This window comes from Thunnus maccoyii, chromosome 22 (genome assembly GCF_910596095.1).
Source record: "Thunnus maccoyii chromosome 22, fThuMac1.1, whole genome shotgun sequence".
Taxonomy (NCBI): domain Eukaryota; kingdom Metazoa; phylum Chordata; class Actinopteri; order Scombriformes; family Scombridae; genus Thunnus; species Thunnus maccoyii.
This window is the reverse complement of record NC_056554.1, coordinates 18,796,711-18,818,764: the sequence shown is the minus strand read 5'-3', so window position 1 is coordinate 18,818,764 and position 22,054 is coordinate 18,796,711. Positions and strand designations below refer to the sequence as shown.

At 38.0% G+C, this 22,054-nt stretch overlaps 2 protein-coding genes across 6 annotated transcripts in view; one reads left to right on the top strand and one right to left on the bottom strand.

Annotated features, from left to right (window-relative positions):
- si:dkey-172j4.3 (diacylglycerol kinase eta) overlaps positions 1-7,047 on the top strand; it is an 86,687-nt gene extending 79,640 nt beyond the window's left edge. For 2 of the 4 annotated variants that reach the window (XM_042401093.1, XM_042401090.1), the window contains 4 exons: positions 742-831; positions 1,529-1,642; positions 1,752-1,869; positions 2,710-7,047. In XM_042401093.1, the coding sequence (XP_042257027.1) occupies positions 742-831; positions 1,529-1,642; positions 1,752-1,869; positions 2,710-2,762 (375 nt within the window). In that variant the 3' untranslated portion in view covers positions 2,763-7,047. Of the gene's footprint in view, positions 1-741; positions 832-1,528; positions 1,649-1,751; positions 1,870-2,709 lie in introns of all 4 variants that reach the window. The other 2 variants (XM_042401091.1, XM_042401089.1) reach the window with 1 other exon arrangement.
- A 1,623-nt stretch (positions 7,048-8,670) lies between these two features.
- On the bottom strand, positions 8,671-21,930 carry zgc:92429 (uncharacterized protein LOC445063 homolog). Of its 2 annotated transcripts, XM_042400666.1 has the most exons (12): positions 21,497-21,930; positions 18,967-19,493; positions 17,880-17,929; positions 17,716-17,772; positions 15,596-15,750; positions 15,164-15,267; positions 14,463-14,515; positions 12,789-12,859; positions 12,236-12,338; positions 10,341-10,460; positions 9,628-9,690; positions 8,671-9,474 (listed from the first exon to the last, which is right to left on the bottom strand). In XM_042400666.1, exons 2-12 carry the CDS (start codon positions 19,028-19,030, stop codon positions 9,043-9,045), a joined length of 1,272 nt encoding a protein of 423 aa, XP_042256600.1. In that variant the 5' UTR covers positions 19,031-19,493; positions 21,497-21,930; the 3' UTR covers positions 8,671-9,042. The 2 variants fall into 2 exon arrangements, with proteins under 2 accessions (XP_042256600.1, XP_042256599.1); XM_042400665.1 differs by lacking the exon at positions 21,497-21,930 and having other exon boundaries at positions 18,967-19,591.
- Positions 21,931-22,054: the final 124 nt, after the last annotated feature.

Genomic DNA, 22,054 nt, shown 5'->3' with positions numbered 1-22,054 from the left:
ATTATATAAAAATACTTTTTCTTATTATAACGACAAAAGCAACTGGTGATATTATGCAGGTTACGCAGCACCTCGTCGCTTTTTATGTGCTGATTTTTTCTTCTCTGGTGACCAAAAAGAGCTCACGAAGAAATTATTCATCATGATATAATTAGTTAAACTACAGTCGGACCTCATGTTAGGAATAATAACAGAAACAGGAAACAAAAAAACAGCAGCGTTTATTATAATATTCCAGAGAGACGCGGTGACTCACTGTTAACGAGAAACAAGCACAACAAAGCAACGTTTTAACTGCTTTTCCCTTTCTGATTGTTTTTGGGGGGGGGGGAAATCCGTGTAACTTATTTGCTGATGTGCATGCCTGTTACCATGGTTACGTACAATATATAAAGTACATACATTTAATCAAGTTATTAAATCCTGTGGTTGCTTTGCTTTTGTCATCATTATAATACATTTTGTACTAAAGAAATAACATTTTCTCGTTAAAACAAGATATTTTCTCATAACGAGAAACTGAGCAGATATTTTTGTTGTCATGGTGACAGCAATATGTGCAAAAATGAAAAACACTAAAAGAGGAGGTAAATATAATGTTGCACAGTTCATACTAAACATGCTTCCTGCCGTCTGAGTGCAATAAATAAAGCGGTAGATAATAAATAACTTGATCCCAGACAAATGAGATAAGAAGTGGACTCTTTTGATTATAATCTGTATGTTTATCTATATTTTCAGTTTCTGAGTCGCAGCACGGCGGTGGAAATCGTCAACAGCAGTAAAGTTCTCCAGGCTGAGACCATGATGCTGCTGGATGGAAAACTACTGGTACGTCTCGGCGGTTTCATCCTCTTTGTTTCATCTATTCTCTTCCTCACCGCCGTCTGTCTCCGCTGAGCCATTCAAAGCCTCGACGTCTCACGTTTCAGTTTCTGTCGTCTTTGTTCGGTTTTTGTTTGCTTATAGCTTCAGTTACCCTGTTAGGAAACAACAGATCTTTGTCTTTAGAAGAGCAAATATCATGACGACACTGAGACGAACCGTGACAACTATGCAAGCAACGATATTGGGGACTAATTTTCTCCTCATTTATCTCCCTTTCTTACCTGCTGTTGTCTGTCCTGCTCTTCATCTTTCTCAGTGGTTAAATGTTTAAAACTCATCCTCATCCTCTATGATTCTTTGACACTGAATGAAGAACTTTTGGTAGTGGTAAACAATTTATTAGCATAATATGCAAATTACTTTTACAGTAAGTTTGAAATAATTTGCTGTACACCCCAACTGTTGACAGATTTACACGTTAACAGATGTTGATAAATCTGTGAATTTGCACAACGTGTCATAAACATAAATCATCTTCAGACAGTAGAGAAACAGAACAGATGTTAGCGTTTTCAGATTTACAGATGGCAGATGGTTTAAAAAAAGAAAAATCGCATTATGACTATAAGTTGCAGTTTTGAAATAAATTCTTTAAGGACTTTTCACACTATTAAACTCTCCTCCTCTTCCTCCTCTTCAGTCGGAGTGTCCAGAGGAAGAGGAGCTTCAGTCGACTCTGAACAGCCTCAGCGCCGAGCTCCAGAAGCTGGACGACATCCACTGGATCTGTCCGCTCATGCAGTGCTCCGAGGAGGTTTGCGTACGTGTGCGAGAGGGAATCCGACGTTTTATCGCCGTCTGACGACTAAACCGACAAGTCTTAAAATCAGAAGCTTCCGCTGATCGATGCTTTCTTTCTTTAGGAATCGGTGAGGAGCAGCAGTAAGAGCAGCAGCAGCAGCATGAAGCTGAAGATCATGCCGAAGGTGAAGAAGGAGAGAGAGAAGCTCCACAAGCAGAAGTCCAACAGCTCTCTCTCAGGTAAGCGATCGGGACCCTGACTCAAAGCTTCAGTCACACAACCATATTAGTTAGCTTTGTCTAGAAGTACACAACAGTGGGATTGGGATTATGACCGATCTGGGCTTTTATTGAAGGATTGACAGCTACAGAGAGCCTGATACTGTTCAGGTCCCATCCAGCATTGGAACCGTTCTGAACTATAAAGCATTAGACGTCATGTAAGAACCTCTCGTAAGAACAGATTCATTCTTAAGAGGCACGTAAGAGTGATTTTAAGACAATTTGTGGCATTCGTAAATTTTCTTGAACAGTGAATTTTCTCTTAGGTACAAACGAAATTTATTTTATTTAAGAGGTGTAGATTATGCTTCTGATCATATCTCAAGAATGCACACCTCCTCATGAACAGTCGACATTCATCAGACTGAGAGATGCGATTTACGACAAATTCAGGCAGTCAGGAGAGTTTGTTGAATCTCGCTTGGAAAACTCGTACAAGCAACCCTCAGAAAAAAAGTAAGACAATTATAGGATAAGAATACAAAAACGTTCTTGACTCAGGCTCGTTGTGAGCGAGTGAACCGTGAAGTTCACGCAATAGAAATCAGTTTCAGTTAATAAAGCCTCAGAGACGGATTTTTAAAGGGTTTGTTATCCTGAAAGAGATTTTCTGGCTACAAAAACTGAAGAAGAGGATGGTGGGCAGCCATTTTACCTCTGGAGGTATCATCTGCATCACCTTAGTAGCATCTCTATCATCACCTTTAGCATATTTGTAATTTGTTATATTTATTTATTTTTGTCAATAAGAAAAAACTAGTTGGTCGTTTCTATCTAATTGTTCTCTTTCTCCTGCAGGAACTTGGGATATCAAAGGCGGGGCTGGTGAGGCAGACTCCTCAGGCAATTGAAGACCTGCATGAGGTGCTTTATTACCGCTGCCGTTACCATGACAACCAAGGGTGAGGAGCACCCCTCCTGTCCTCCTCCCCTCTAACCGTGACGCCCAGTGGCCTGACAGGTGTGAGGAAGACGAGGAAAACCATCTTCCCAACTTTTTTTTTTTTTTTTTTTGCTATTTCCTCCCTGTTTTACTTCTTTGTCCTCCTTTTTCTTTGTTGGCAAACAGCGAGGACTTTTCCTTCTTCTTCTACTTTTTATTTGTTTTTTTTTTTTCAAGGGGTCGGGCTTTGCATCGCGTTGTTTCACCACTGGCGTTCTGCTTTTGGTTCTGTTTACCTGCTTGAGCTCGGGAGTTGGCGTGGCCAGCAGCGAATCAAACAGTTGATGAGGAAGTTGTGAAAGACAATGTTCTCAAAAAAGGTTGTTTTGTCTTGTTTTTTTTTTTGACAAAGAAATGTGTTTACGTGGCGCTCTCCTTGCATGTCGAGGGCAGCCATCTTATTTTATATCTATCATTAGTTGCTATGATCTTTTAATGTTGTCTCTAACTTTAATTATTTTATTTCTGAACTTCTGAATAGCCTTTAGACTTTGGTTTATTTCTAAGAGACTTTCTAAGAGTATTTATTTCTTGTTGCTACTGCCATGAGAACTCCCCAACGGCAACAAATCAACAAAATGAACAAACTCAAACATCTCAACCTTATCGTCTACTGAACTGGAGAATATCTTAAATGTTGCAAAAAATATACTGAGGAATGTATTTGTGTGGACTTGTATTAACCTGTGAATAAGATAATGTAACGATAAATCATATATGATTTCACAAAGGTTCTACTGTTGTGGTTCAAAAGTGGTTCTTAATAGGCTGTTGTGTGACTTGTGTGGTCCGAGGCTATGCAGCCGTGTTGCAAAAATAACCTTTTTATTGATGAGTCATTTCATCTGAAATTCAACCCTGTAAAAACATCCGACTGTGGGATTTACAGTAAGGTACAGTTATTATCAAGGTCTACAGACTGACTTGCATTGAAAATAAGTCAAAAAAAAAAAAAATCACATCCCACTGTACATTTTTTCACTTATTTTAAGAACCGTTTTAAGGTACGGTACCAGATGAAATGACTCAATAAGTCTGATATTTTTGGCAGAGTGAGGTGAAGGTGTTTCGAAAAGGAGGAAGCATCAAGGATGTGTTAGCAAAACATCACAAGTACTCAGTATATTACTCCTACTTTGCCATATTCATGATTGTAAATGTAATATAAGAATAAGAGTTAGTGAATATTTGATTTTGCCTTGTCTGTGGTTAAAAGCTATTATTATTATTATTATTATTATTACAAATATATATATTTTTTGTATATTTTATTTTCCCAATGGTAATCTGTGAAGCTGTCCTAGCTTTGCTGCTTCCCCCTTTGACAAACTCCTTGGCCACTGTGCATATAATCGAAGCCAGTTAATGCTGTTGTGTGTGTCCCTGCATGCGTACTTAGCCTTCCTCCGCCTCACAGTGGGGGCTGAAGTTGCCTCGTAATAGTGAATACTAGCCTGTTTGTTCCAACCAGCAGCATTTACAGATATTTCTTTTGTTTTAACCTGCTTTCCGTAAGAGATGGTTGGGGTTTCACTGTATTTAAGAAGTGTAATTTTGGGGGAAAAAACAGCTGTCAAATACCTTGTTGTGTTGCCCAAACATGGTTCAGTGAGCAGGTTATGACTAGCAGAGAGATTTCCTACATCAGAATATTATTTGATGCAGCTACGGCCAAAATAAGCTTGTGAAAAGATCTTTGATACATGTGCTGCTGTGCGGAAATGGCTAAAATATTGAGGTTTAAGTAAATGGACCTATACAGTTATGTTCTAGAGGCAACTTCTATCCGGTTTTACAGTAATGATCCTTTAAGGAATGCAACATTTTGGGAAAATTGCTGTGATACTGTGAGATAAGAAGTTTAATATCTATTTTATCTCTGTGTGCTCAGTAAAATAGCTCCCCGTCACGTTTAGCCTAGCTTAGCACAAAACTGGAAGAAGCGGGAAACATTTTACCATCAAAAGTAAAATATGTCTTCCAGCCACACCTAAAATGTGCTAGTTACATGTATCTTGTCAACAATCAAACTAGTTATCCATCTAATTCAAGAGTCGCAAAGTTTTTTTTGTTTTTTTTTAGTGTTAAGCTAGCAACTTGACTACGACGACTTGACTTCTAAGAGGCTGTATGTTGTCAGGAAATACCTCCACTGTGTAAGAAAACTGCTTGTTAAACCACATTTTCGATTTTTGCATGTTAAATATACACATACAGTAAATAAGACAGCTTTTTATTTATTGGAAGGTACTTTCGACAGAGCTAGGCTAGCTGTTTCCTCGTGCTCCCAGCCTTTGTGATAAGCTAACACTTCACAAAGCTAACTACGCACTGAAGAGAAAAGTACATTTTTCTTCTCATCAAATGCTCTGTAAGACAGCAAAAATGCACATTTCTTTAAATTTTCAGAGTATTATTTTAAAAGTTGTAATTGCCAGAATGTAATGAAGAAGTAATGTTAGCTAATCAAGACCAGAACTGAGTCAAATACTGGCTACAAATGTTCGTTAGTTGTTCCGAGTGCCATACTGTAGGTGGAGTTAGCAACATAATGTAAAGGTAAATAACGTGTTTTCCATGATTCACATTTACCTGAAGCTGATTTATCGTGATGCAACTCTACCACATCTACCAACTACAGAAAGGACTAAAAAGTTAACGTTAGCTTTCAGAAATATTGACTCAGGTTTGATCAAAATGGACAAACTTATGTGTTTTTAGCTTTAATTTGGATATCACATCCATGAACAAGGCTGTAAACCTGTAAAGGATCATTTCTGTGTGTGTGTTTTTTTTGTTTTTTTTTCCTGTTCCTGTAAAGGGTTGGCTCTTGACTTTCTCAGTTATTGACGCATTGATCCAATTAACCTGAGCCAACCCTTCACAGGGCGGTGTTACTGTGAGGCGTTGTAGATGTTCAGCTCTGGAAGGATTGTGCTACTGTATCCATAGTGTGCCAGCTATACGCTCTACACCTTAGAGGCTTTAGTGGTGTCGTGCCAAGTTTGTACTGAATTCAGTGGGGTTATGAGACATACAGGGTGTGTGTGAGAGTGTGTGAGCTTACATGCGCTTCAGATGCGAAAGTTGTTGTACGTCGTACATTTCAAAGTTTACTGTATCTTGCCTTGCACTTTACGAAGAAGCAAACTTAATGGGGAAAAAAAAGACATTTGAGTGTATGTGCGTGTGTGTATGTTTAAGATTATGAGTGTTTACGAGTGTTTTTTTTAAATTGATTTGATGACGAGAATCTTTTATTTATGACAAATGTATACGGACAAAAGTGTGTTGATAAAATGTAATATATCTAACCAAACATAAAAGAATGATGAATATATAGAGATGCATACACAAATGTTTATTACATCGGTGGTTGTACAATTACTCCCACAGCAGCTTGAAACCTCCCATTTAACACCAATGTTATAACGTGATCATGTGTCAGCAATGTCATTGAAATGTCATTCCAATGTTACGCCAATTGGTATTGAACTAGTATTAAAAAAAAAAAAATGTAACCAATGTTAAAGTTATTCTGACTTTAAACCAAAGTTGTTGAAATTCTCCAGTGTTATACGGACTAATGAATAGTTTACACAAAAAAAAAACAAAAAAAAAACACGTCATGTTCAGCCTGTGTGAAGCCAATATTTGGGTAAAACTTTTGTGTATCATTTTGAAATTGCAAGTTTTAAGACGGTCTACCTTTTTATGCTTTAATTAGCATTTGTTGTGTCGAGTTTGGGGAACGAACATTTGTGGAATCCCTTTTGGGAAAAATTGTGTTGCCTAAAGTTTAATGGGTTTTTTTTTAAATGATGATTTCATAGCTTTTTTGTTATGTTTTATGTCTTTTTTTTCTTTTTTTTTTTCAAGTAGCGAACATGTCATTTGGGACTAAAACTCCTTCAAGGAGTCACATGGAGCTGAGAAACTGTAATGAATCCACAGATTACCAACACGCCACCATGTTTGTGCAACAGTATTCCATAGAAGACATTTGTGAACGCACCCCCCCTGATCTGAACAGCCTATATATCGAGACTGTGTGCGCAATGCTGGAAGCCAGACTAGATGTTGCACGACTCTGTACGTTGCGAGGTGTTTTATTGTGTTATCGTGTGCAGTGTGTAACAAAGACTAAAGTCAGCGCAACCCTTTGGAGATTAAATGATTTATTGAAGTGTGAAGCTTGTGTCCATTGGTGTAATGTTTTTCACTGAAAAAATCCAACCTCAGGATTCAGTTTTTGTTTACCTTGCAGGTGGAAAAAGAAGTAAAGGCTCAGTATGCTTCAAACAAACTACGTCGTACAGGCCTACAGGGCGTCCGACGACGTCTAAAGGTAAAACTTCTCGAATGGCCAAACTTTACCACTGCCTCACCAATCGAATTCCTTTTGCACAACTTCATAGTTTCAACGTGTTGCATCATTCAAATAACCACGCTTGGGGACACTCTACTCTTTAAAGGCTCTCTTGGTGTTGCACTAAGTTGTACATATGAAAACTGACTGAATTTGTGTGAATAATGATTACTCAATGCTTGAGAGGGAAGTTTAGGACCTGCTCACTTTCACACTATCGTATTGTTGATTAGGAAAAATTACAAAAATGTTTGGACGCTAATGCTGAGAGCAGGTTTCAGACGCTGCCATTAAGATGGATTTATTGTTGTGCTTCAAGGGGTGGAAGTGTTTACTGAGCCTAAATAATGTATATCGGGAGTACAGTGGCTACTGAGATACAAAGTGGAGACCACAAGAACAATAAATCGTCAGCATTGGCTGTGCTTTCTCCTACAGTTAAGCCAGAGGAGATAGAAAGTAGTGCAGAAAAAAATTGAGTTGAAGAAAGACTCAGTAGTCTGTTACAGTGAATGAAAGAATATAAACATGGCGATTGCACGGTGGTAGACTATTCAGTAACAAGCCATGGTGATATAAAAGTAGTAAATAGTTACTGGGGGAATATAATTAAAGCACAATGTGGCTTGATCATGTGTTGCTCTCAGCAGGTGAACTTCAGTGATGAACCCTAAATCACGACCCGGTCTCACAATCTGCGTACAAATAACATGACTATACACTTTCAAATTGTGTGCAGTGCATACCCTAATTTAACGCCGCGTTTTTAACCTTTTTGCATCTCATTTAATGCCATTGGTTAGGTTTAGGCATAAAAACCACTTGGTTAGGGTTAGGGAAAGATCCTGGTTTGGGTTAAAACAGAAAAATGCGCCTGAAATGCCCGATGTGACGTTAAAAATCTCCAGTTAAAATGCACAACGTGACATTAAGGATGTCCGGTTGGTGGTCTCGAAAAGTGCTCTCCTTCTGCTTTTTGCCAAACTACAAACTACGTAGCCATCCACCCAACCTGCTTCTTCCTAATAGGCAAAAAATAACCTTTATAAAATAAAAGAAAGTCGCATTGACGTAACTTCACTTGGAAGGATTGGCGTATCACTTACACACAAAATTGGACTTTGGCGTTTGCACTGCACACACTTTGAAAGTGTAAAGTCGTGGTATTTGTACACAGATTGAAGGGACCTGGGCTGCTAAATCACAATCTACACTGCAAAACTCCTGTTAATCCCTGAAATTAAATATAAATTCAGTTTTAGAAAAGCATTTCATTTGAAGCATACTGAGGCCTTAAGAACTCAATCTCAGTCCTTGGTTGCCACATGAATCCAGTCATGCTTGTTTAAAAAATATACAACTCACTGTATCTCCAGTATTTTATCAATCTTTCTTTGCCAGATAGTGAGTAATACATAGAGTAGGTTGTGTTTGCAGATGTACAATAGACTTATATTAATGAAAACAATGTGTGAACATACAAATTCAGCATGACTCACCAGTTAAAGGCTAATCAACCACCAGTGTTTTGCTGCCAGCAGTGGCCTGTAACACCAGTAGATACTTAATCTAGTCATTAGGCTTTTAAATGAATCATTGATCTTAATCCTGCTGCTAAAAAACGCGGGGGAAGTGTGATGAACAACAAGTCTTTATATCATTGATGTGTCCATTTATCTGTGTTCATTTGGAATTGAGAGACAGAGAAATATAGACATAGAAAAGTCTTTATTTAATGTCTTGAAGATGCACCCAGAAGCGTAAAAACATCACTATCTTGAGTTTTATCATTAAATAAATTATAAAGGATCCAGTGTGTTTACTCTAAATCAGGCATGTCATCGTATCCGTCCTCTTCATCCTGCCTCCTTTGCTCCTCTCGCTTCTCCTCTTCCTTCTGCTTCTCCTCCATCACCCTCTTCATCTCCTCCTCCACCTCCTTCCTCTTTAAATTCTGCATCTCTTCATGTTTTTTCTTCAGTTCCTCTAGCTCCTTCTCCTCTTGCGTTTTCTTCGGCGCCGTGTCGTAGGCCCACTCCTCGTCCGAGTCGCTGATGTCGTCGTCGTCGATGTCCCAGTCGGGCTGCTGCTGTGGCTCGGTGGTTTCGGTGAAGGTGTCTTCTACGGGCTCGGGCTCTGGTTTGTAGTTGGGGTCCTCTAGTTTGCCCCAAGAAACCTGGTCGGCCTTGCGGAGGGAGATCTCCACTTTGGATGGGACCATGTTGACCGAGCTCTGTTTGACATTGATTACCTGAGGAGGGACGGGAAAGAAAAGAGTGAGAGAGAGCAAAGAAAAAATGTAGATGCTGGTCTTTAATCATGAATCCTAAAGACAAAGATGACATTTTCTAGACAAATATTGAAACAGGTTGTAGGTATTTAGACATGTTTAGCTGGTACTTACGCCCCAAAAATGGAATTCTCTCTTGAAAATCTTATCGTTCTCAAACTGGATTTGACATGAAAGCTGTAGAAAGGAAGAAAAAAAGAACAACGTGAATTTATTATTTGATTTCTTGTACTACTAATGTCATAATTTAAGGACAGTTGTACAAATTTCCCTGCAAAGTTCATTGTTATGTGCTGTAAACTGTGTTAGCGTTAGCTTAAAGGGGCACTTCTTTGATCTTATCTTTCATTTTCAGTTGATGGACTCACAAGAGACAAATTTTTAAAAAACAATGGTGAAGATCAATGCAGCAGAGGCCGAGATATCCTGAGTTTTAGTCCCTAGTGTTGGTCAAGCCTCAAAAACACTGGATGCTACACTACACTTCCCATGATGCAACTCAATAGTGTCTTTCATTAGACCCTTTCACTTTAAAAAAGCTCTTTTTAGAGCCACAGAGGATATTAAACAACTGTTTTCACAGGTTTACATGTAAGATAAGAAAAGTGCCCCTTTCACTTTTTTTTATATAAGTTTCAAAATTTACAGTTTGCTGAATATGAGACTTATATAAACTTTTTACAAGATCTAAAAAGTTTTTTAAACTTTATTTAAATAACTCTAAAACTGTATTTTCATGATCAGTTACAATGTAGGTTCATGACAATCTTTTCACAAAAGTGAAATATACATCACTATGGTTTCAAATATGCAGTTCATCCACTCACCACTGTCTGGTTGGCCTCAATGCAGCAAAACTCTGGGTTTGCGTTTTTGGCGTAGATCGTTACGACGACATTATTTCCCGTCTGGTGCCAGTCGAATCGACACGCCACCTTCTTCTTGTCCTGTAAACACAAACGTGTGCACAAACAGTTCAGTCACAAAGGAATAGACCTTTATATATGACTGGTAAGTGATAAAATGTTAACACTACAGTATGTGTTTTTGCTAGCACATGGATTGAAAGTGGGAACAAGAATCAAGTTAATTTTCTCTTTTTTACAAGTTTTCTTTGATGAATATCACTTATTTCTAGAAAGGTTGCTGCTGACAAGCTGACAAGCAACATGCAGAAGCAAACTTACTGTGCACTGAATATGCAGGAGTGATAATTCATCTGCATTGTAATTACAGGATAAAATAATAACTTTCTTTCCTGCTGATCTGTTAATTTGAAGTATTTTGCTTGTTTTCAGGGCCACTTGCATTCATATATGTATCACTAAGGTTTTATTTACTATATTTAGTCTCCTCTCTGATAAAAACACAGTAGACAAAATATCAGAAACATCTCTGAGTATAAAGTAATACAGTGCAACGGCAACACAAACTACAGCCTCCAAAATCACCATAAAGTTGAGTCAACACTTCTCAAACAGACATTTTCTCTCTCTCAGCTTCAGAAATCACAAAAATGTTTGTCAGCAAAAACAATAAAAGAAAGAATAAACTGTAAACACAAACACACATACCAAAAAAGTTAGGCTTCATTCAATTTTATATTAACTTCCTGGAAATTTTCTGTGTAATTCGCAGGTATTTAACAGACAGTTCACAGAGAGGGTGGTGCAAATTCATATAAATTATAAGAAAAACAGAAAAAAAAAGTGTTTTGTAGATGTAAATTTACAAAAACTCTTAATAAATTGGACTCTTGACAATTATTTAACTGACAGAAAATACTTGGTTTTCAGTGTGTAGTTTTGTGTTTCAAACTACATTTTAGCATATTTGTTTCTTAAAATGTCTACAATGAGCATGTTTCCTGTATATTAACAAATGACATAAACCTTTCAAAGAAATGTCCAAAAAATAAACGTCTACACAGAAGCTACTTATCAAAAAAATCTAATATGCTAATAAATCGTTTGATACACAAACCTACACACTGAAATCTAAGTATTTTTTGTCAATAAAAGACTTGTCAAGAGTTTAATTTATTAAGCATTATTGCAAATTAACAACCAAATATAATGAATGGGCTCTTACCAACTAAACCATCTTAACACTTTTTTCTGTATTTTCTTATAATTTGTACGACTGCAGCTTCTGTGCTAAATGGGAACATGTTTGAAATATCCTCAATAAAGTAGAAGACTGTGTCCCTGTGATGTCTTCCAGCTTCAGCACACCTGCCTTCATTAAGAGGTTCCTGAGAGGTCAGAGGTCAGGTGATGCTTGGTTTAGCACCAAAACTACCACTAGGTACTGCCAAACTATTTACATTAAATAGGAAGTTATAAGAGTTTGCTAGAAATGGCTCTAGCATGTACCAAAGTGCACCACCGTCTCTATAAAATGTCCTAAAAATTTACAGTTAAAGGACCAGTGTGAAGAATTTAGTGGCAACTAGCAGAACAGACTTTGCAGAAATGGAATAAAATAGTCATAAGTATGTTTTAATTAGTGTATAATCACCTGAAAATAAGAATTTTTGTTACCTTAGAAAAGACAAACTGGTCCTTTCAAATACCTGAAAAAATTTTCAGGAAATTACTATAAAATTAGCAGACCTGTACATTTTATTTCAAAGGCCCTTTTTCAACTTTCAAGGTAGTTTCCTGTTAACTTTTCAGCCAGTTATATTATATTGAATGTTGCCCATGTTGTGTGTGTTTACCTGTTTCAGGACCCAGCGGTGTTTTCCTGCTGTGCAGCCCTTCTGGTCGAGGAAAGCGTTGAAGTCTGTGGTCTTTATACAGCAGCAGCTCCAGTACTTGTACCTGAAGGATCACATTGTTATAAAAGTCACAGACAGTTTGTAACAGCTGATTGATTCATCTACATATTCGACATGCGTGACGCTCGTATTTAAAATCCATGAAATGCATCGAGTTCAGTCCATCCTGTGATTCAAAGAACAGTCGCAGTTTTAATTTAAAGTCTCCTCTTTTTCTAACGTGGCAGATTTGTTATTAATTACTGATCTTTAATTAACTGTCTGATCTTTCTTTTCATATTGAAGCTTTCATGTTTCTTGCCTCGCTCACATGGCCTTCAGTTTTGTTTTGTTTACGTTCCTCCTTTGTAGAAGCCGTCTAATTATGGTTTGAAAAGAGTTATGCAAATAAAGATCGTAATTATGATTACGCATAAAATCCTTTATAATATCCGGAGTAAGAAACTGGAAATATGCAGCAGTAATTTATATGCTGTGTGTGTGTGTGTCTTACCCCTCGTGGAAGACGGGTGCTCCGGGGTGGTGGGTGCAGACCTCCAGGTTCGTCTCTGGGCCTTGATAGGCCTGAACACACAAACACAACATTAATGATCAAGCGTGTATCAGATCAGCTCATCAGTAGTTTGTAACAGATTACGGATCGTCCTCACGCCTCCGGTCATCAGTCACATGATGATAAAGGTCACCGGGTCAATGTGTGTGATTGTTTGCATGTTGTGTTTCTCAACATTAAGATTAGGGGCCCAAGTGGGGTCGTTTGTTGTGCAGAGGAGGACGCAGAGGATATTTTTTATAAATTTCTTAATTTAAAAACAAAAAGATGAGCTAAACTTCAATTTGTACCCCCTCTATGGTCTTGATAATAGTATTTAAAGTATAAATTATATTTTAGTTATATTTTAGTAGTTTTTGCTTCAGTTCACACATCGTCACTCTAGACACTGAGGTCATGTATTAGTGGAAGATGTATTCAGATCTTTACTTCGACTTTATTGTCATAAAAAAATGCTGCATTACTTCAAGAAAAAGTCCTGCATTGAAAATTTGACTTAAGGAAAACTATAAAACTAAGTATTTAAAGTATTTATTATGCAGAGAGTTGCTAATGTCAGTGTTATCAGGTGTTGTAATATCAGATTATTATCACTAATGTATTAACGTGAGCAGAACTTTAACATAACTGGTTGAAGTCGACCTCATTTTAACTACTTGATCAACTATGAAGTGGTATTTTAAACTGTAACAATGCATCATATTTTATATTTTATAAACAGATCATTTATTTTGTATGAATTTGAAAGTAACTACACTTGTCAGGTTAATATAGTGGAGTTGAAATTGCAGTTTAAAGTAACAAAGTGGAAGTAGTATTACTCAAGTAAAGTACCTCAAAATTAAAGTACTTGAGTAATTCTACTTAATTGTTGTTACCTACTACGTCCACTAGATGGAGCTCTTAATAAGCTTTATAAGACTAAAGTAGAGGAATCAATATCACAGCAGTGCTACTGAGCTGTGTGTGTGTGTGTGTGTGTGTGTGTGTGTGTGTGTGTGTGTGTGTGTGTGTGTGTGTGTGGTCCAGGTATTCCTTATGTTATGGGGACATAAATCTGTTTACACACTCATGTTGTGGGGACTCGCCTCCCCTATGAGGACCAAAACCAAGTCCCCTTAATGTCAATCATTCATTTTAGGGTGGAGACTTGGTTTAAAGTTAAGGTTAAGGTCAGGGTAAGTCTCCAGGAAATTAATGTAAGTCAATGTAATGTCCCCTGAAGTGATCTAAACACGACTGTGAGTGTGCATCTCTGTCATAGGCTACTTTCGGGGACCAATTTCAGACTTAAGACCAGTTAATTGGGGACAAAAGTCACGTCCCCAATTGGGAAAAAGCTGATTTTTGGGTCATTGGTTATGTGTAGGGTCAGGTTACATCTCCAGGAAATGAATGTAATTCTATGAAATGTCCCCAAAAGTAACCACGATCTGATATGTGTGTGTGTGTGTGTGTGTGTGTGAGCAGGCAGCTCCTGGTGAGGATGATATTTGTTGGCTTTTGCTGATGTTAGATAGTCGACTATTTCAAGCCACAGCAAGAACACCTACATACACACATACTGTACAAACACAAGCTCAAATGAATAAACGATAAAGATGATAAACTTACTGTTTTACATCCTGCGTTCTTGCATCGTGTTCCCATCATGACGGTCTGACTGTCTGTTAGATGACAAAGAGACAAAAGGAGACAAGCGACATGAGGAAAGCATTTTCATTTTATCATGTAAATCTACCAGGATAGTAAGAATTTGTTGTTTCCTAAGCAAATAAACTTGTTTTAAGTACTTTCTGAAATAAAATTTCATTTTTCTTTGTTCTTTTTGCACCAAAAAAAACACAAAAGTTGAACTATTGTTGAATTATTGCATCACATTTACAACTTAAATAACACACATAAGCAGAAATTCACACAAATATACTGTATAATTATACACAGGATAATGTGTCACACACATATACTGGCAAAAAATCCGTCTTGTCAAGTCATTTTATCTGAACTTAGAGTGTTTTTTTTAAAAGAAGCGTAAAATTCTTCAAATTTCAAGTACTTCCTGCTCTCCAAGAGCCTCAATCCGCCTCATTCATTCTTGTCAAAAGATTACTGAAAGGAAATATGTTACAAAAACTACAAAAACTCAGAAAATACCATTTTAGGGCTTAGTTTTACTCAATAAGATGGAGATTTTTCACACTTCACTGGTCAGAGATGTTTTCAAAAACAGCAAAAAAAGCAAGAAGAAACAGAAAAATGTTGCTATAATTTGACTTTAGGAGGAAAAATTACACCTGAAGGCATCAAACACTCACCTGTCTTCTCTTTCTCAGCTTTATTGCTGATGTCCAGTTTCTCCAGCTCCTTAGCCAGCGATGCAGATACTTTGTGGGGCAGCTTGGTCATGGGCTCGTCTGAACTGAGCACATAAACACACACACATTCACACATTAACGCAAAAAACTGGACCGAGAAGCGAGCGTGCCGGGTCAGATACACACTCAAAGCATCAAGCACAGGCCTGCAGACTGACACACAGCCTGGTCCGATGAATTATTTATTCCAGGAGCGCCTGTGACCTCACGCTGACCTCTGTGAATCGATGCATATACAGAGGCGGCCGCGTGCGTGAGAGTAACAGGCAGGTTTATGCAAAAAGACACATTTCAGTTACCGTATGTAGATGAAGGGAAAAAAAGAGGAATCTCGACGTAAATGAGAGCTGAATGCAAATTACAAACACTCACCTGGGTCTCTCTTTCTGCAGTTTCTCAACAGATTTGGGTCCCTGGTAGATTATTTCTTGGTCGCTGGTGTGTTTCATCTTGCCCTTATCTGATGACACCTCCGGCAGCAGAGGCTCACGGGGCTTTTCGTTGCTGTGACGCCCGCGGGTGCAGCCCTGTTCAAAGAGAGCGGTCACCTCAGTCTGGTTTAAAATCTGCACGAGATCTGAAGCTTCAGATGTTAGTTTTTCTTCTTCGTGATTGATATTCTAACTGGCGTACATAAAATTAACTAAATGTGTCCTGAATGATCCTTCACAGAATGAAATAAAATGACAAAACTGTTCAAGACATCAGTAAGGATTCAATTAAAGTGTAAGAAATGGTTTCTAAGTAAAGTAAAGACTGGAATAATTGTTTAAAAGCAACATAACAGTAACATATGTTTCTGTTCACAGCTATGAGTAGTGTTTTGGATGTTTTCTGTGTATTTACAGAGTACGTTTAAGTCACTAATTATACTTAAGTAGTATGTCTCGGATGATGTATTTTACTTAAAGCCTGAAGTAATTATAGCATCTTCCAAACTATTCTCATGGCATCAGTTGTTGTTTGTAGAAAATTATAACAATCATTCATCTGTTTTTGGAGGTTGTTGATTTTAACTTGCTTGTACTTTGCTTAAACCTGTAATATCTGTTTTTTTTGGCCACTTGAAGGCAGCACAACAAATTATGGCCTTACAACATCGATAATGCTAACCTGTTAGCAAACAGCTGCCAATTCACACATCAAGCAGATACGGAGCAACATTAACATTCATCTGGAGTCGTGTTTCTGTCCAACTGGTGAACGTCAGTCTGATATTTACTCTGTTTTGTGTTCCAACCAACTCCTGAGAAAAACATCTGGTTCTTTAGCTGCTAAATGCTGCGCTATGTCCACAAGCTAGTTGTTAACTCTGTCTGACTGCTGTTTGGTGCTACACAGGTGATGTACAGTTTGGTTTTTTGCTGAACAGCTGCCTGTTTTAATCGGAAACGACTGATGAGAGCCGTGAGAGTGAAGCAAAACAGTACAGCTGCAGGATATAAAACCAAAACAATGAGCTGAAAGGCGTTAAAACTCTACAGAGCCGAGAGAAACTGAAGTATCGGGTGATAAATCTTTGTAGGTTTGTCACTATGAGCGACAGCTGTCGTATTACATGCAGTTATTTGATCCATTGTTCACATAAAAATTATGTTAAGTGCAGCTTTAAGTTTGTTGTTAAATACAGAGCAATGATAAATTACATGTTCAAGTTTATTCATAAGAGTAAAAGTTACTGAATTCATACATTTGTTTGTTACATGTTAGCTGCTATTATAGTTTAGTTAAACATTATAAAATCAGTCGACAGATATACTAAAAAAACAAGTAACAGATAAGAACAAAGAAGTCGTTTCCCACAGATTTTACAACAGTCTTCATCTGCCCGTCCGTTTGGAGACATGAAAGAAGGCCTTCATGTCAGAAAACTTGAAGGCATCTCTGTCTGAACGTTACATACAGACGGCGGATGTATAAGACTTGTGATCTGAGATAATTGGCGGAATAAGTTTGCAGAGAAATGACGGCGGTTTTCTCACAAAGACTTTATAAATGGTTTCCAGTCCGCCTACAATAAGGTGATTGTTGGTGTTTGTGTCTGCTTGTTGCTACGCTACCATGCAAAACTCTCAAACATCAAACTGCTTCAGTGTAATTTTGTACATAAAACAGAACATTTTACTGGAGGAAAGTGTAACTGGTTTGCAAAATTGAGAATTTGTCATTCGTCCTGTTCATACTGACCATCAGAAGATCCTTTCATGATGCACTTACAATTTAAGTGATGGAGGACAAAACCCACAGTTCTTGTTTTGATCAAAAATGTATCTAAAAGTTTATCTGAAGATAATCTGTCTGAGTTAGTCAAATAAAGTGAATCTCTTCCACAGTTACAGTCGTTTTAGTCAAATATTCCCTCTCTGCTTCCTTCTTCTTAGGAACTGATTGTCACCTCTACTTTTTTTACATTTTGCTGAATTTATACAGCGACAAACCACAACTATTCATCTTGAGCTTCTCGCAGATGCTAACTGACCCTGAGCTCTTACCTTGATGGAGAGGAACTCGGAAAAGTCTGTTGTCCTTTTTTTGCAGCATGACCAACCCTGGAGAAGGACACACAGAAAAAAAACAGTTTTATCCAGCTGCATGAAAAGTCTTATGTTTACAATCAGACACTGTGAAAAAGCGTTATTGTTTATTTGTTTTGTACCTTCAGAGCATCATGGAAGATGGGGACTCCTGGATGGAAGAGGCAGGAATCTTTAGGAGGAAAAAGAAACACACTGTCAGTCTGCATATAGACTCTCTCTCACACACACACACACACACACACTCAGAGTCAGCATGTACCAGCTGCTCTCTTGAGTCACTGTAGTTGAGAGGTGTGTGTGTGTCCCATATAAGGAAGCCGGTAACACTCAGCCATCCAGAGACATGTGGCTGACCACGCGCACGCTAGCCTCCCTCACACTGATGACAAAAACTGACGTACTGCAAATATTCACGTTGTTTATCCGCCTTTTGCAGGTAAATACAGACCATAAACCTGACTTCCTGCCATCTTTTGTGTGTGCACACACATCCAGGAAAGTTATTCAGGTGCAAGACAAGAAATGTTTCATTGCAGGGTACAAAAGGAGGAAGGTCTGCACACTGTTAAGCTCCCAATAAATACATGTATTCTCTTTTTTGAGGCAAAGTTTCGATCTGTAAGATGTTTCACCCTGAAGAAAATTATTTATTGGGAGCTGAACAGTGTGCAGGACCTTCCTCCTTTGTGCCCTGCAAAGTTATTTTAAACATCCAAATTGATGACATACCTCATTCCTGTCTTGTCTATAATTAATTTGTCTATTCTTTTTCATTACTTTGCTTAGTAAGGCCGACAAACACAAATAAATCTGGTCACAGAGTTTGACCAAAATTGGTTGATGCCCGTGAAACTAGCTTTTAATTAAAGCCTCAATTCCAGCTTCCTGGTGATAGATTTTTGAAATAGTTTTTTTTTTTTTTTTTTTTTAATTGTGGTCTTTTAACTCAAGATACAAGAAATAGAAAATTAAACTGGATGTAAAAAAAAAGAAAGAAAAGAAAAACAAAGCAAATCTGTAAACGCCAGCACTTCCCACACAGTTATAACAAACCTACATGCCTCTTTTTATGCTTTTGATTGTCTTTCCACTGAGGCTTCATATCTTTGATGAACAAACATTAAAACCAACAAACCAGACGGACCAGAGAATATTATAAAACTTCATTTAAAAGTACAGATACAGAGAGAGACGGTGGGATCTCACCGTCTTTGTTCTTGTCTGCGTCAAACTTCTGCCCGCAGCCTTTGTTGTAGCACATCAGCGCCATGTCGGCCTGTTGGTTTGTGTGATTTCTTCTTCTTCTTCACTCTACAGTCTGCGTCTGTTCGTCTCTGTTCAGATGCTTTCCTCCAACCTGTTGGTCTCTCCTGGTTTTAATGCCGTCAGCTGGTATCTCCAGAAGTTTCTGGAGGAAGAGGAGGCAAAAAAAAAAGGAGAGATCCAGAAGGGGCGATCGCCTTCAGGAGAGAGGAGGAAGAGAAAGGGTCTCTCTCTCTCTCTCTGGTTTGAGCCTGACTAAAAGAAATGATATAAATAGCAGATCACCTCCCCTCCTCTCTTGCCTCTCACAGTTTACAGCTGTCAAAACTTATCTGAAGGTGGGGGTTGACATTCCTCCTGGTGAGCGTCTGCTGTCACTAACAGGCAAGCTGTGGCCTGACAGCAGGCACAATGGGACTGACTGGGACTTCTAGATTTCTGTCAGTTTCTACCACTGGATCCACTGCAGGCTGGACCAACCATGAGGTTATTTGTCAGGGGGTGTTTGGCTGTGATTTGACCTGCAAAACATGTGGCTAAGATGCTAAAAACATTTAATAACTGTCATTGCAGTTAGTAAAAAAGCCTGATTGTGCCTCAATAATAAGAACTCAAAGATATTGATTAGAGGGCATTAACATGCTGCTGCCGTTCCTCCACACCAATCTCTGGGAAACAATTTCATTATGGACCTGGCTTTGTGCACCGGGATACTGTCACATTGTAAAAATTTAAGGGCCTTTCCCAAAATACTGCCTCAAAGCTGGAAACACATGGGTGTCCACATACTTTTGGCCATGTGGTGTATATTGACAGGGCAGATATTTGTTAATAATAGATAAACAACATAAATATATCCATGTACGATATATACAGAAGACTCAAAGTATTCAGACCCCTCCAATTGGCAAAAATGTCACTTTATGGATCATTAACTGTGCTGTAGATTGACGGGCAACATCTTTATCCAATTAAAATTAAATCTACAACACAAAGTTTGCAAAAAGTGAAGGTCTGAATACTTTCTGAATCCACTTGTATCAATGTGTTGCTGCATGTTGGCAGGTATTCAAAAAGACATTTGACCATGTTTTGTTTTTATACTCTCAAAGCAATAATTTGACATTTTGGGAAATAAACTCATTCGCTTTCTTGCTGAGACTTAGAAGAGAAGATCGATACCATTCTCATGTGTGGGTCACGTATGGAGCCAGGAGGTGATTAGCTTAGCTTAGCATAAAGACAAGTGTAAAAATGGCAAGTATGGAGGAAAAAGCTTAGACTGGTTGGCTCGTAGCAGGAGAAGTTCAAAAATATACCTAGCAACACGTTTAAAGCTAACAAATGACTATGTTGTATCTTGTTTGTTCACTTGTGTAGTGGTTTTACAAGAAGTTGTGTGCTGTGATTATTTCTTGACTGCAGGGCAGATAGAGAAACTCTTGCCAAGAAATACTTCCAGCATGTAACTCCTTCTCCGTCTAAAATCAGAAACTGCAGATAATCGATACCACTGTCATGTGTCTGAGTTAAGTATGGAGCAGGGAGGTGATTAGCCTAGCTTAGCATGAAGGCTTGTATGTAGCGGGGGAAACAGACAGCTTGTCAAGAGTTAAAAAATACACCTACACTACCAACATATTTAAAGCTAACAAATGAATATACTGTATGTTAATTTAATTTGTACACAAACAAAAATGTTAAAATGTCAAGTTGTGGTTTTACAGGCAGTTGTGTGCCGTAACTAACTATTGATTGTTGTGCAGAATGATAAATTCTTGTTCGACAAGAAATACTTCCAGCATGTATCTGCGTCTAAAATCACAAACTGTTGTTTTTACTTTTCCATTTATGTACAGATTAAACAAACAAGACACAACATGTTAATTAGTGAGCTATAAAGGTGTTAATAAGCATATTTAAACTTCGGAGAGGGTTCCTCCTACTTCCGGGCGTTATGCTAAGCTAAGCTAAGCTAAGCTAATTGCCTTCTGGCCTCAAGTCAATCTTATCATCTAACTTTCAGCAAGAACATAAATTAGGATAACAAAAGAACACATTTCACAAAATGTTTAACCCTAATAGTCACTGGCATCAATGTGCGTTAATAAAATTAGCTGTTTAAAAGTTATATACATGTGCATATAAGCTAGACACCCACAGAGCCGACATACTGCTCTGACAAGTTCTTCTTTAGAGAGGAGATGATATGCTGTAGCTTTTAATACAAGGCAAAGTTACAAGTTAAATTTATATTCCATAAATTTGAATGTGTTTATCAGTAGGTTAGGCACTGTTTCAAGGGGTTTTAAAGGTTTGGTTGATATATTTTTGTGCCAAAATATGTTTCATCCTGGGTACACACACAGACAAATTGCCAGCGACTGCAGGTGGTACGACAATAAATTATTCAGTAAAGACAAAACACTGCTGTTTGTCAGGCGCAGTATGTTTTGAGTGATACATGCCTTACCAAGGACCACTTAGTCAAAAACAAAAAAAACCCCCTGAAATACGACCATCACCCCCGGCAACTGTGAAAGCCTCTTGATGTGACTGTGCGACAAATGTACACAGTTTCATTATGCTGAGCTCAGTGGGAGTCAGGAGGTGGGAACCTGCTTTTAAATCCCTCGCTGTGGGAGCGCTGAAGTCACTGTAATAACAGACAATAGCAGAGAGAATCACGCCAGGCTGTTGTAGGTCAGCGTGTCACAACAAGCAGGAATACACAGGTGTATGTATCGCCTACAGGTGAACACAAAACACAACACAGGAAAACAGTAACTACCTGAAAGAAACGAGTGGTAATTGTATGTTTAGTTTGGTGAAGCCGCAACAAGTTTTCCCACCGTTATAGGAAATCTTGAAGGTGTTACTTAAGTGTAGTGTGCAAGTATAGTTTTCAGTTTAGAAACATGATCATATTATGTGGTGGGAAATGTTCTCTGCCAGCTAATTGTTTATATGTCAACAATTTAAACATAACTTAACTAAAAGATGATGTTTAGTTAAGTTTTACATTATTTTA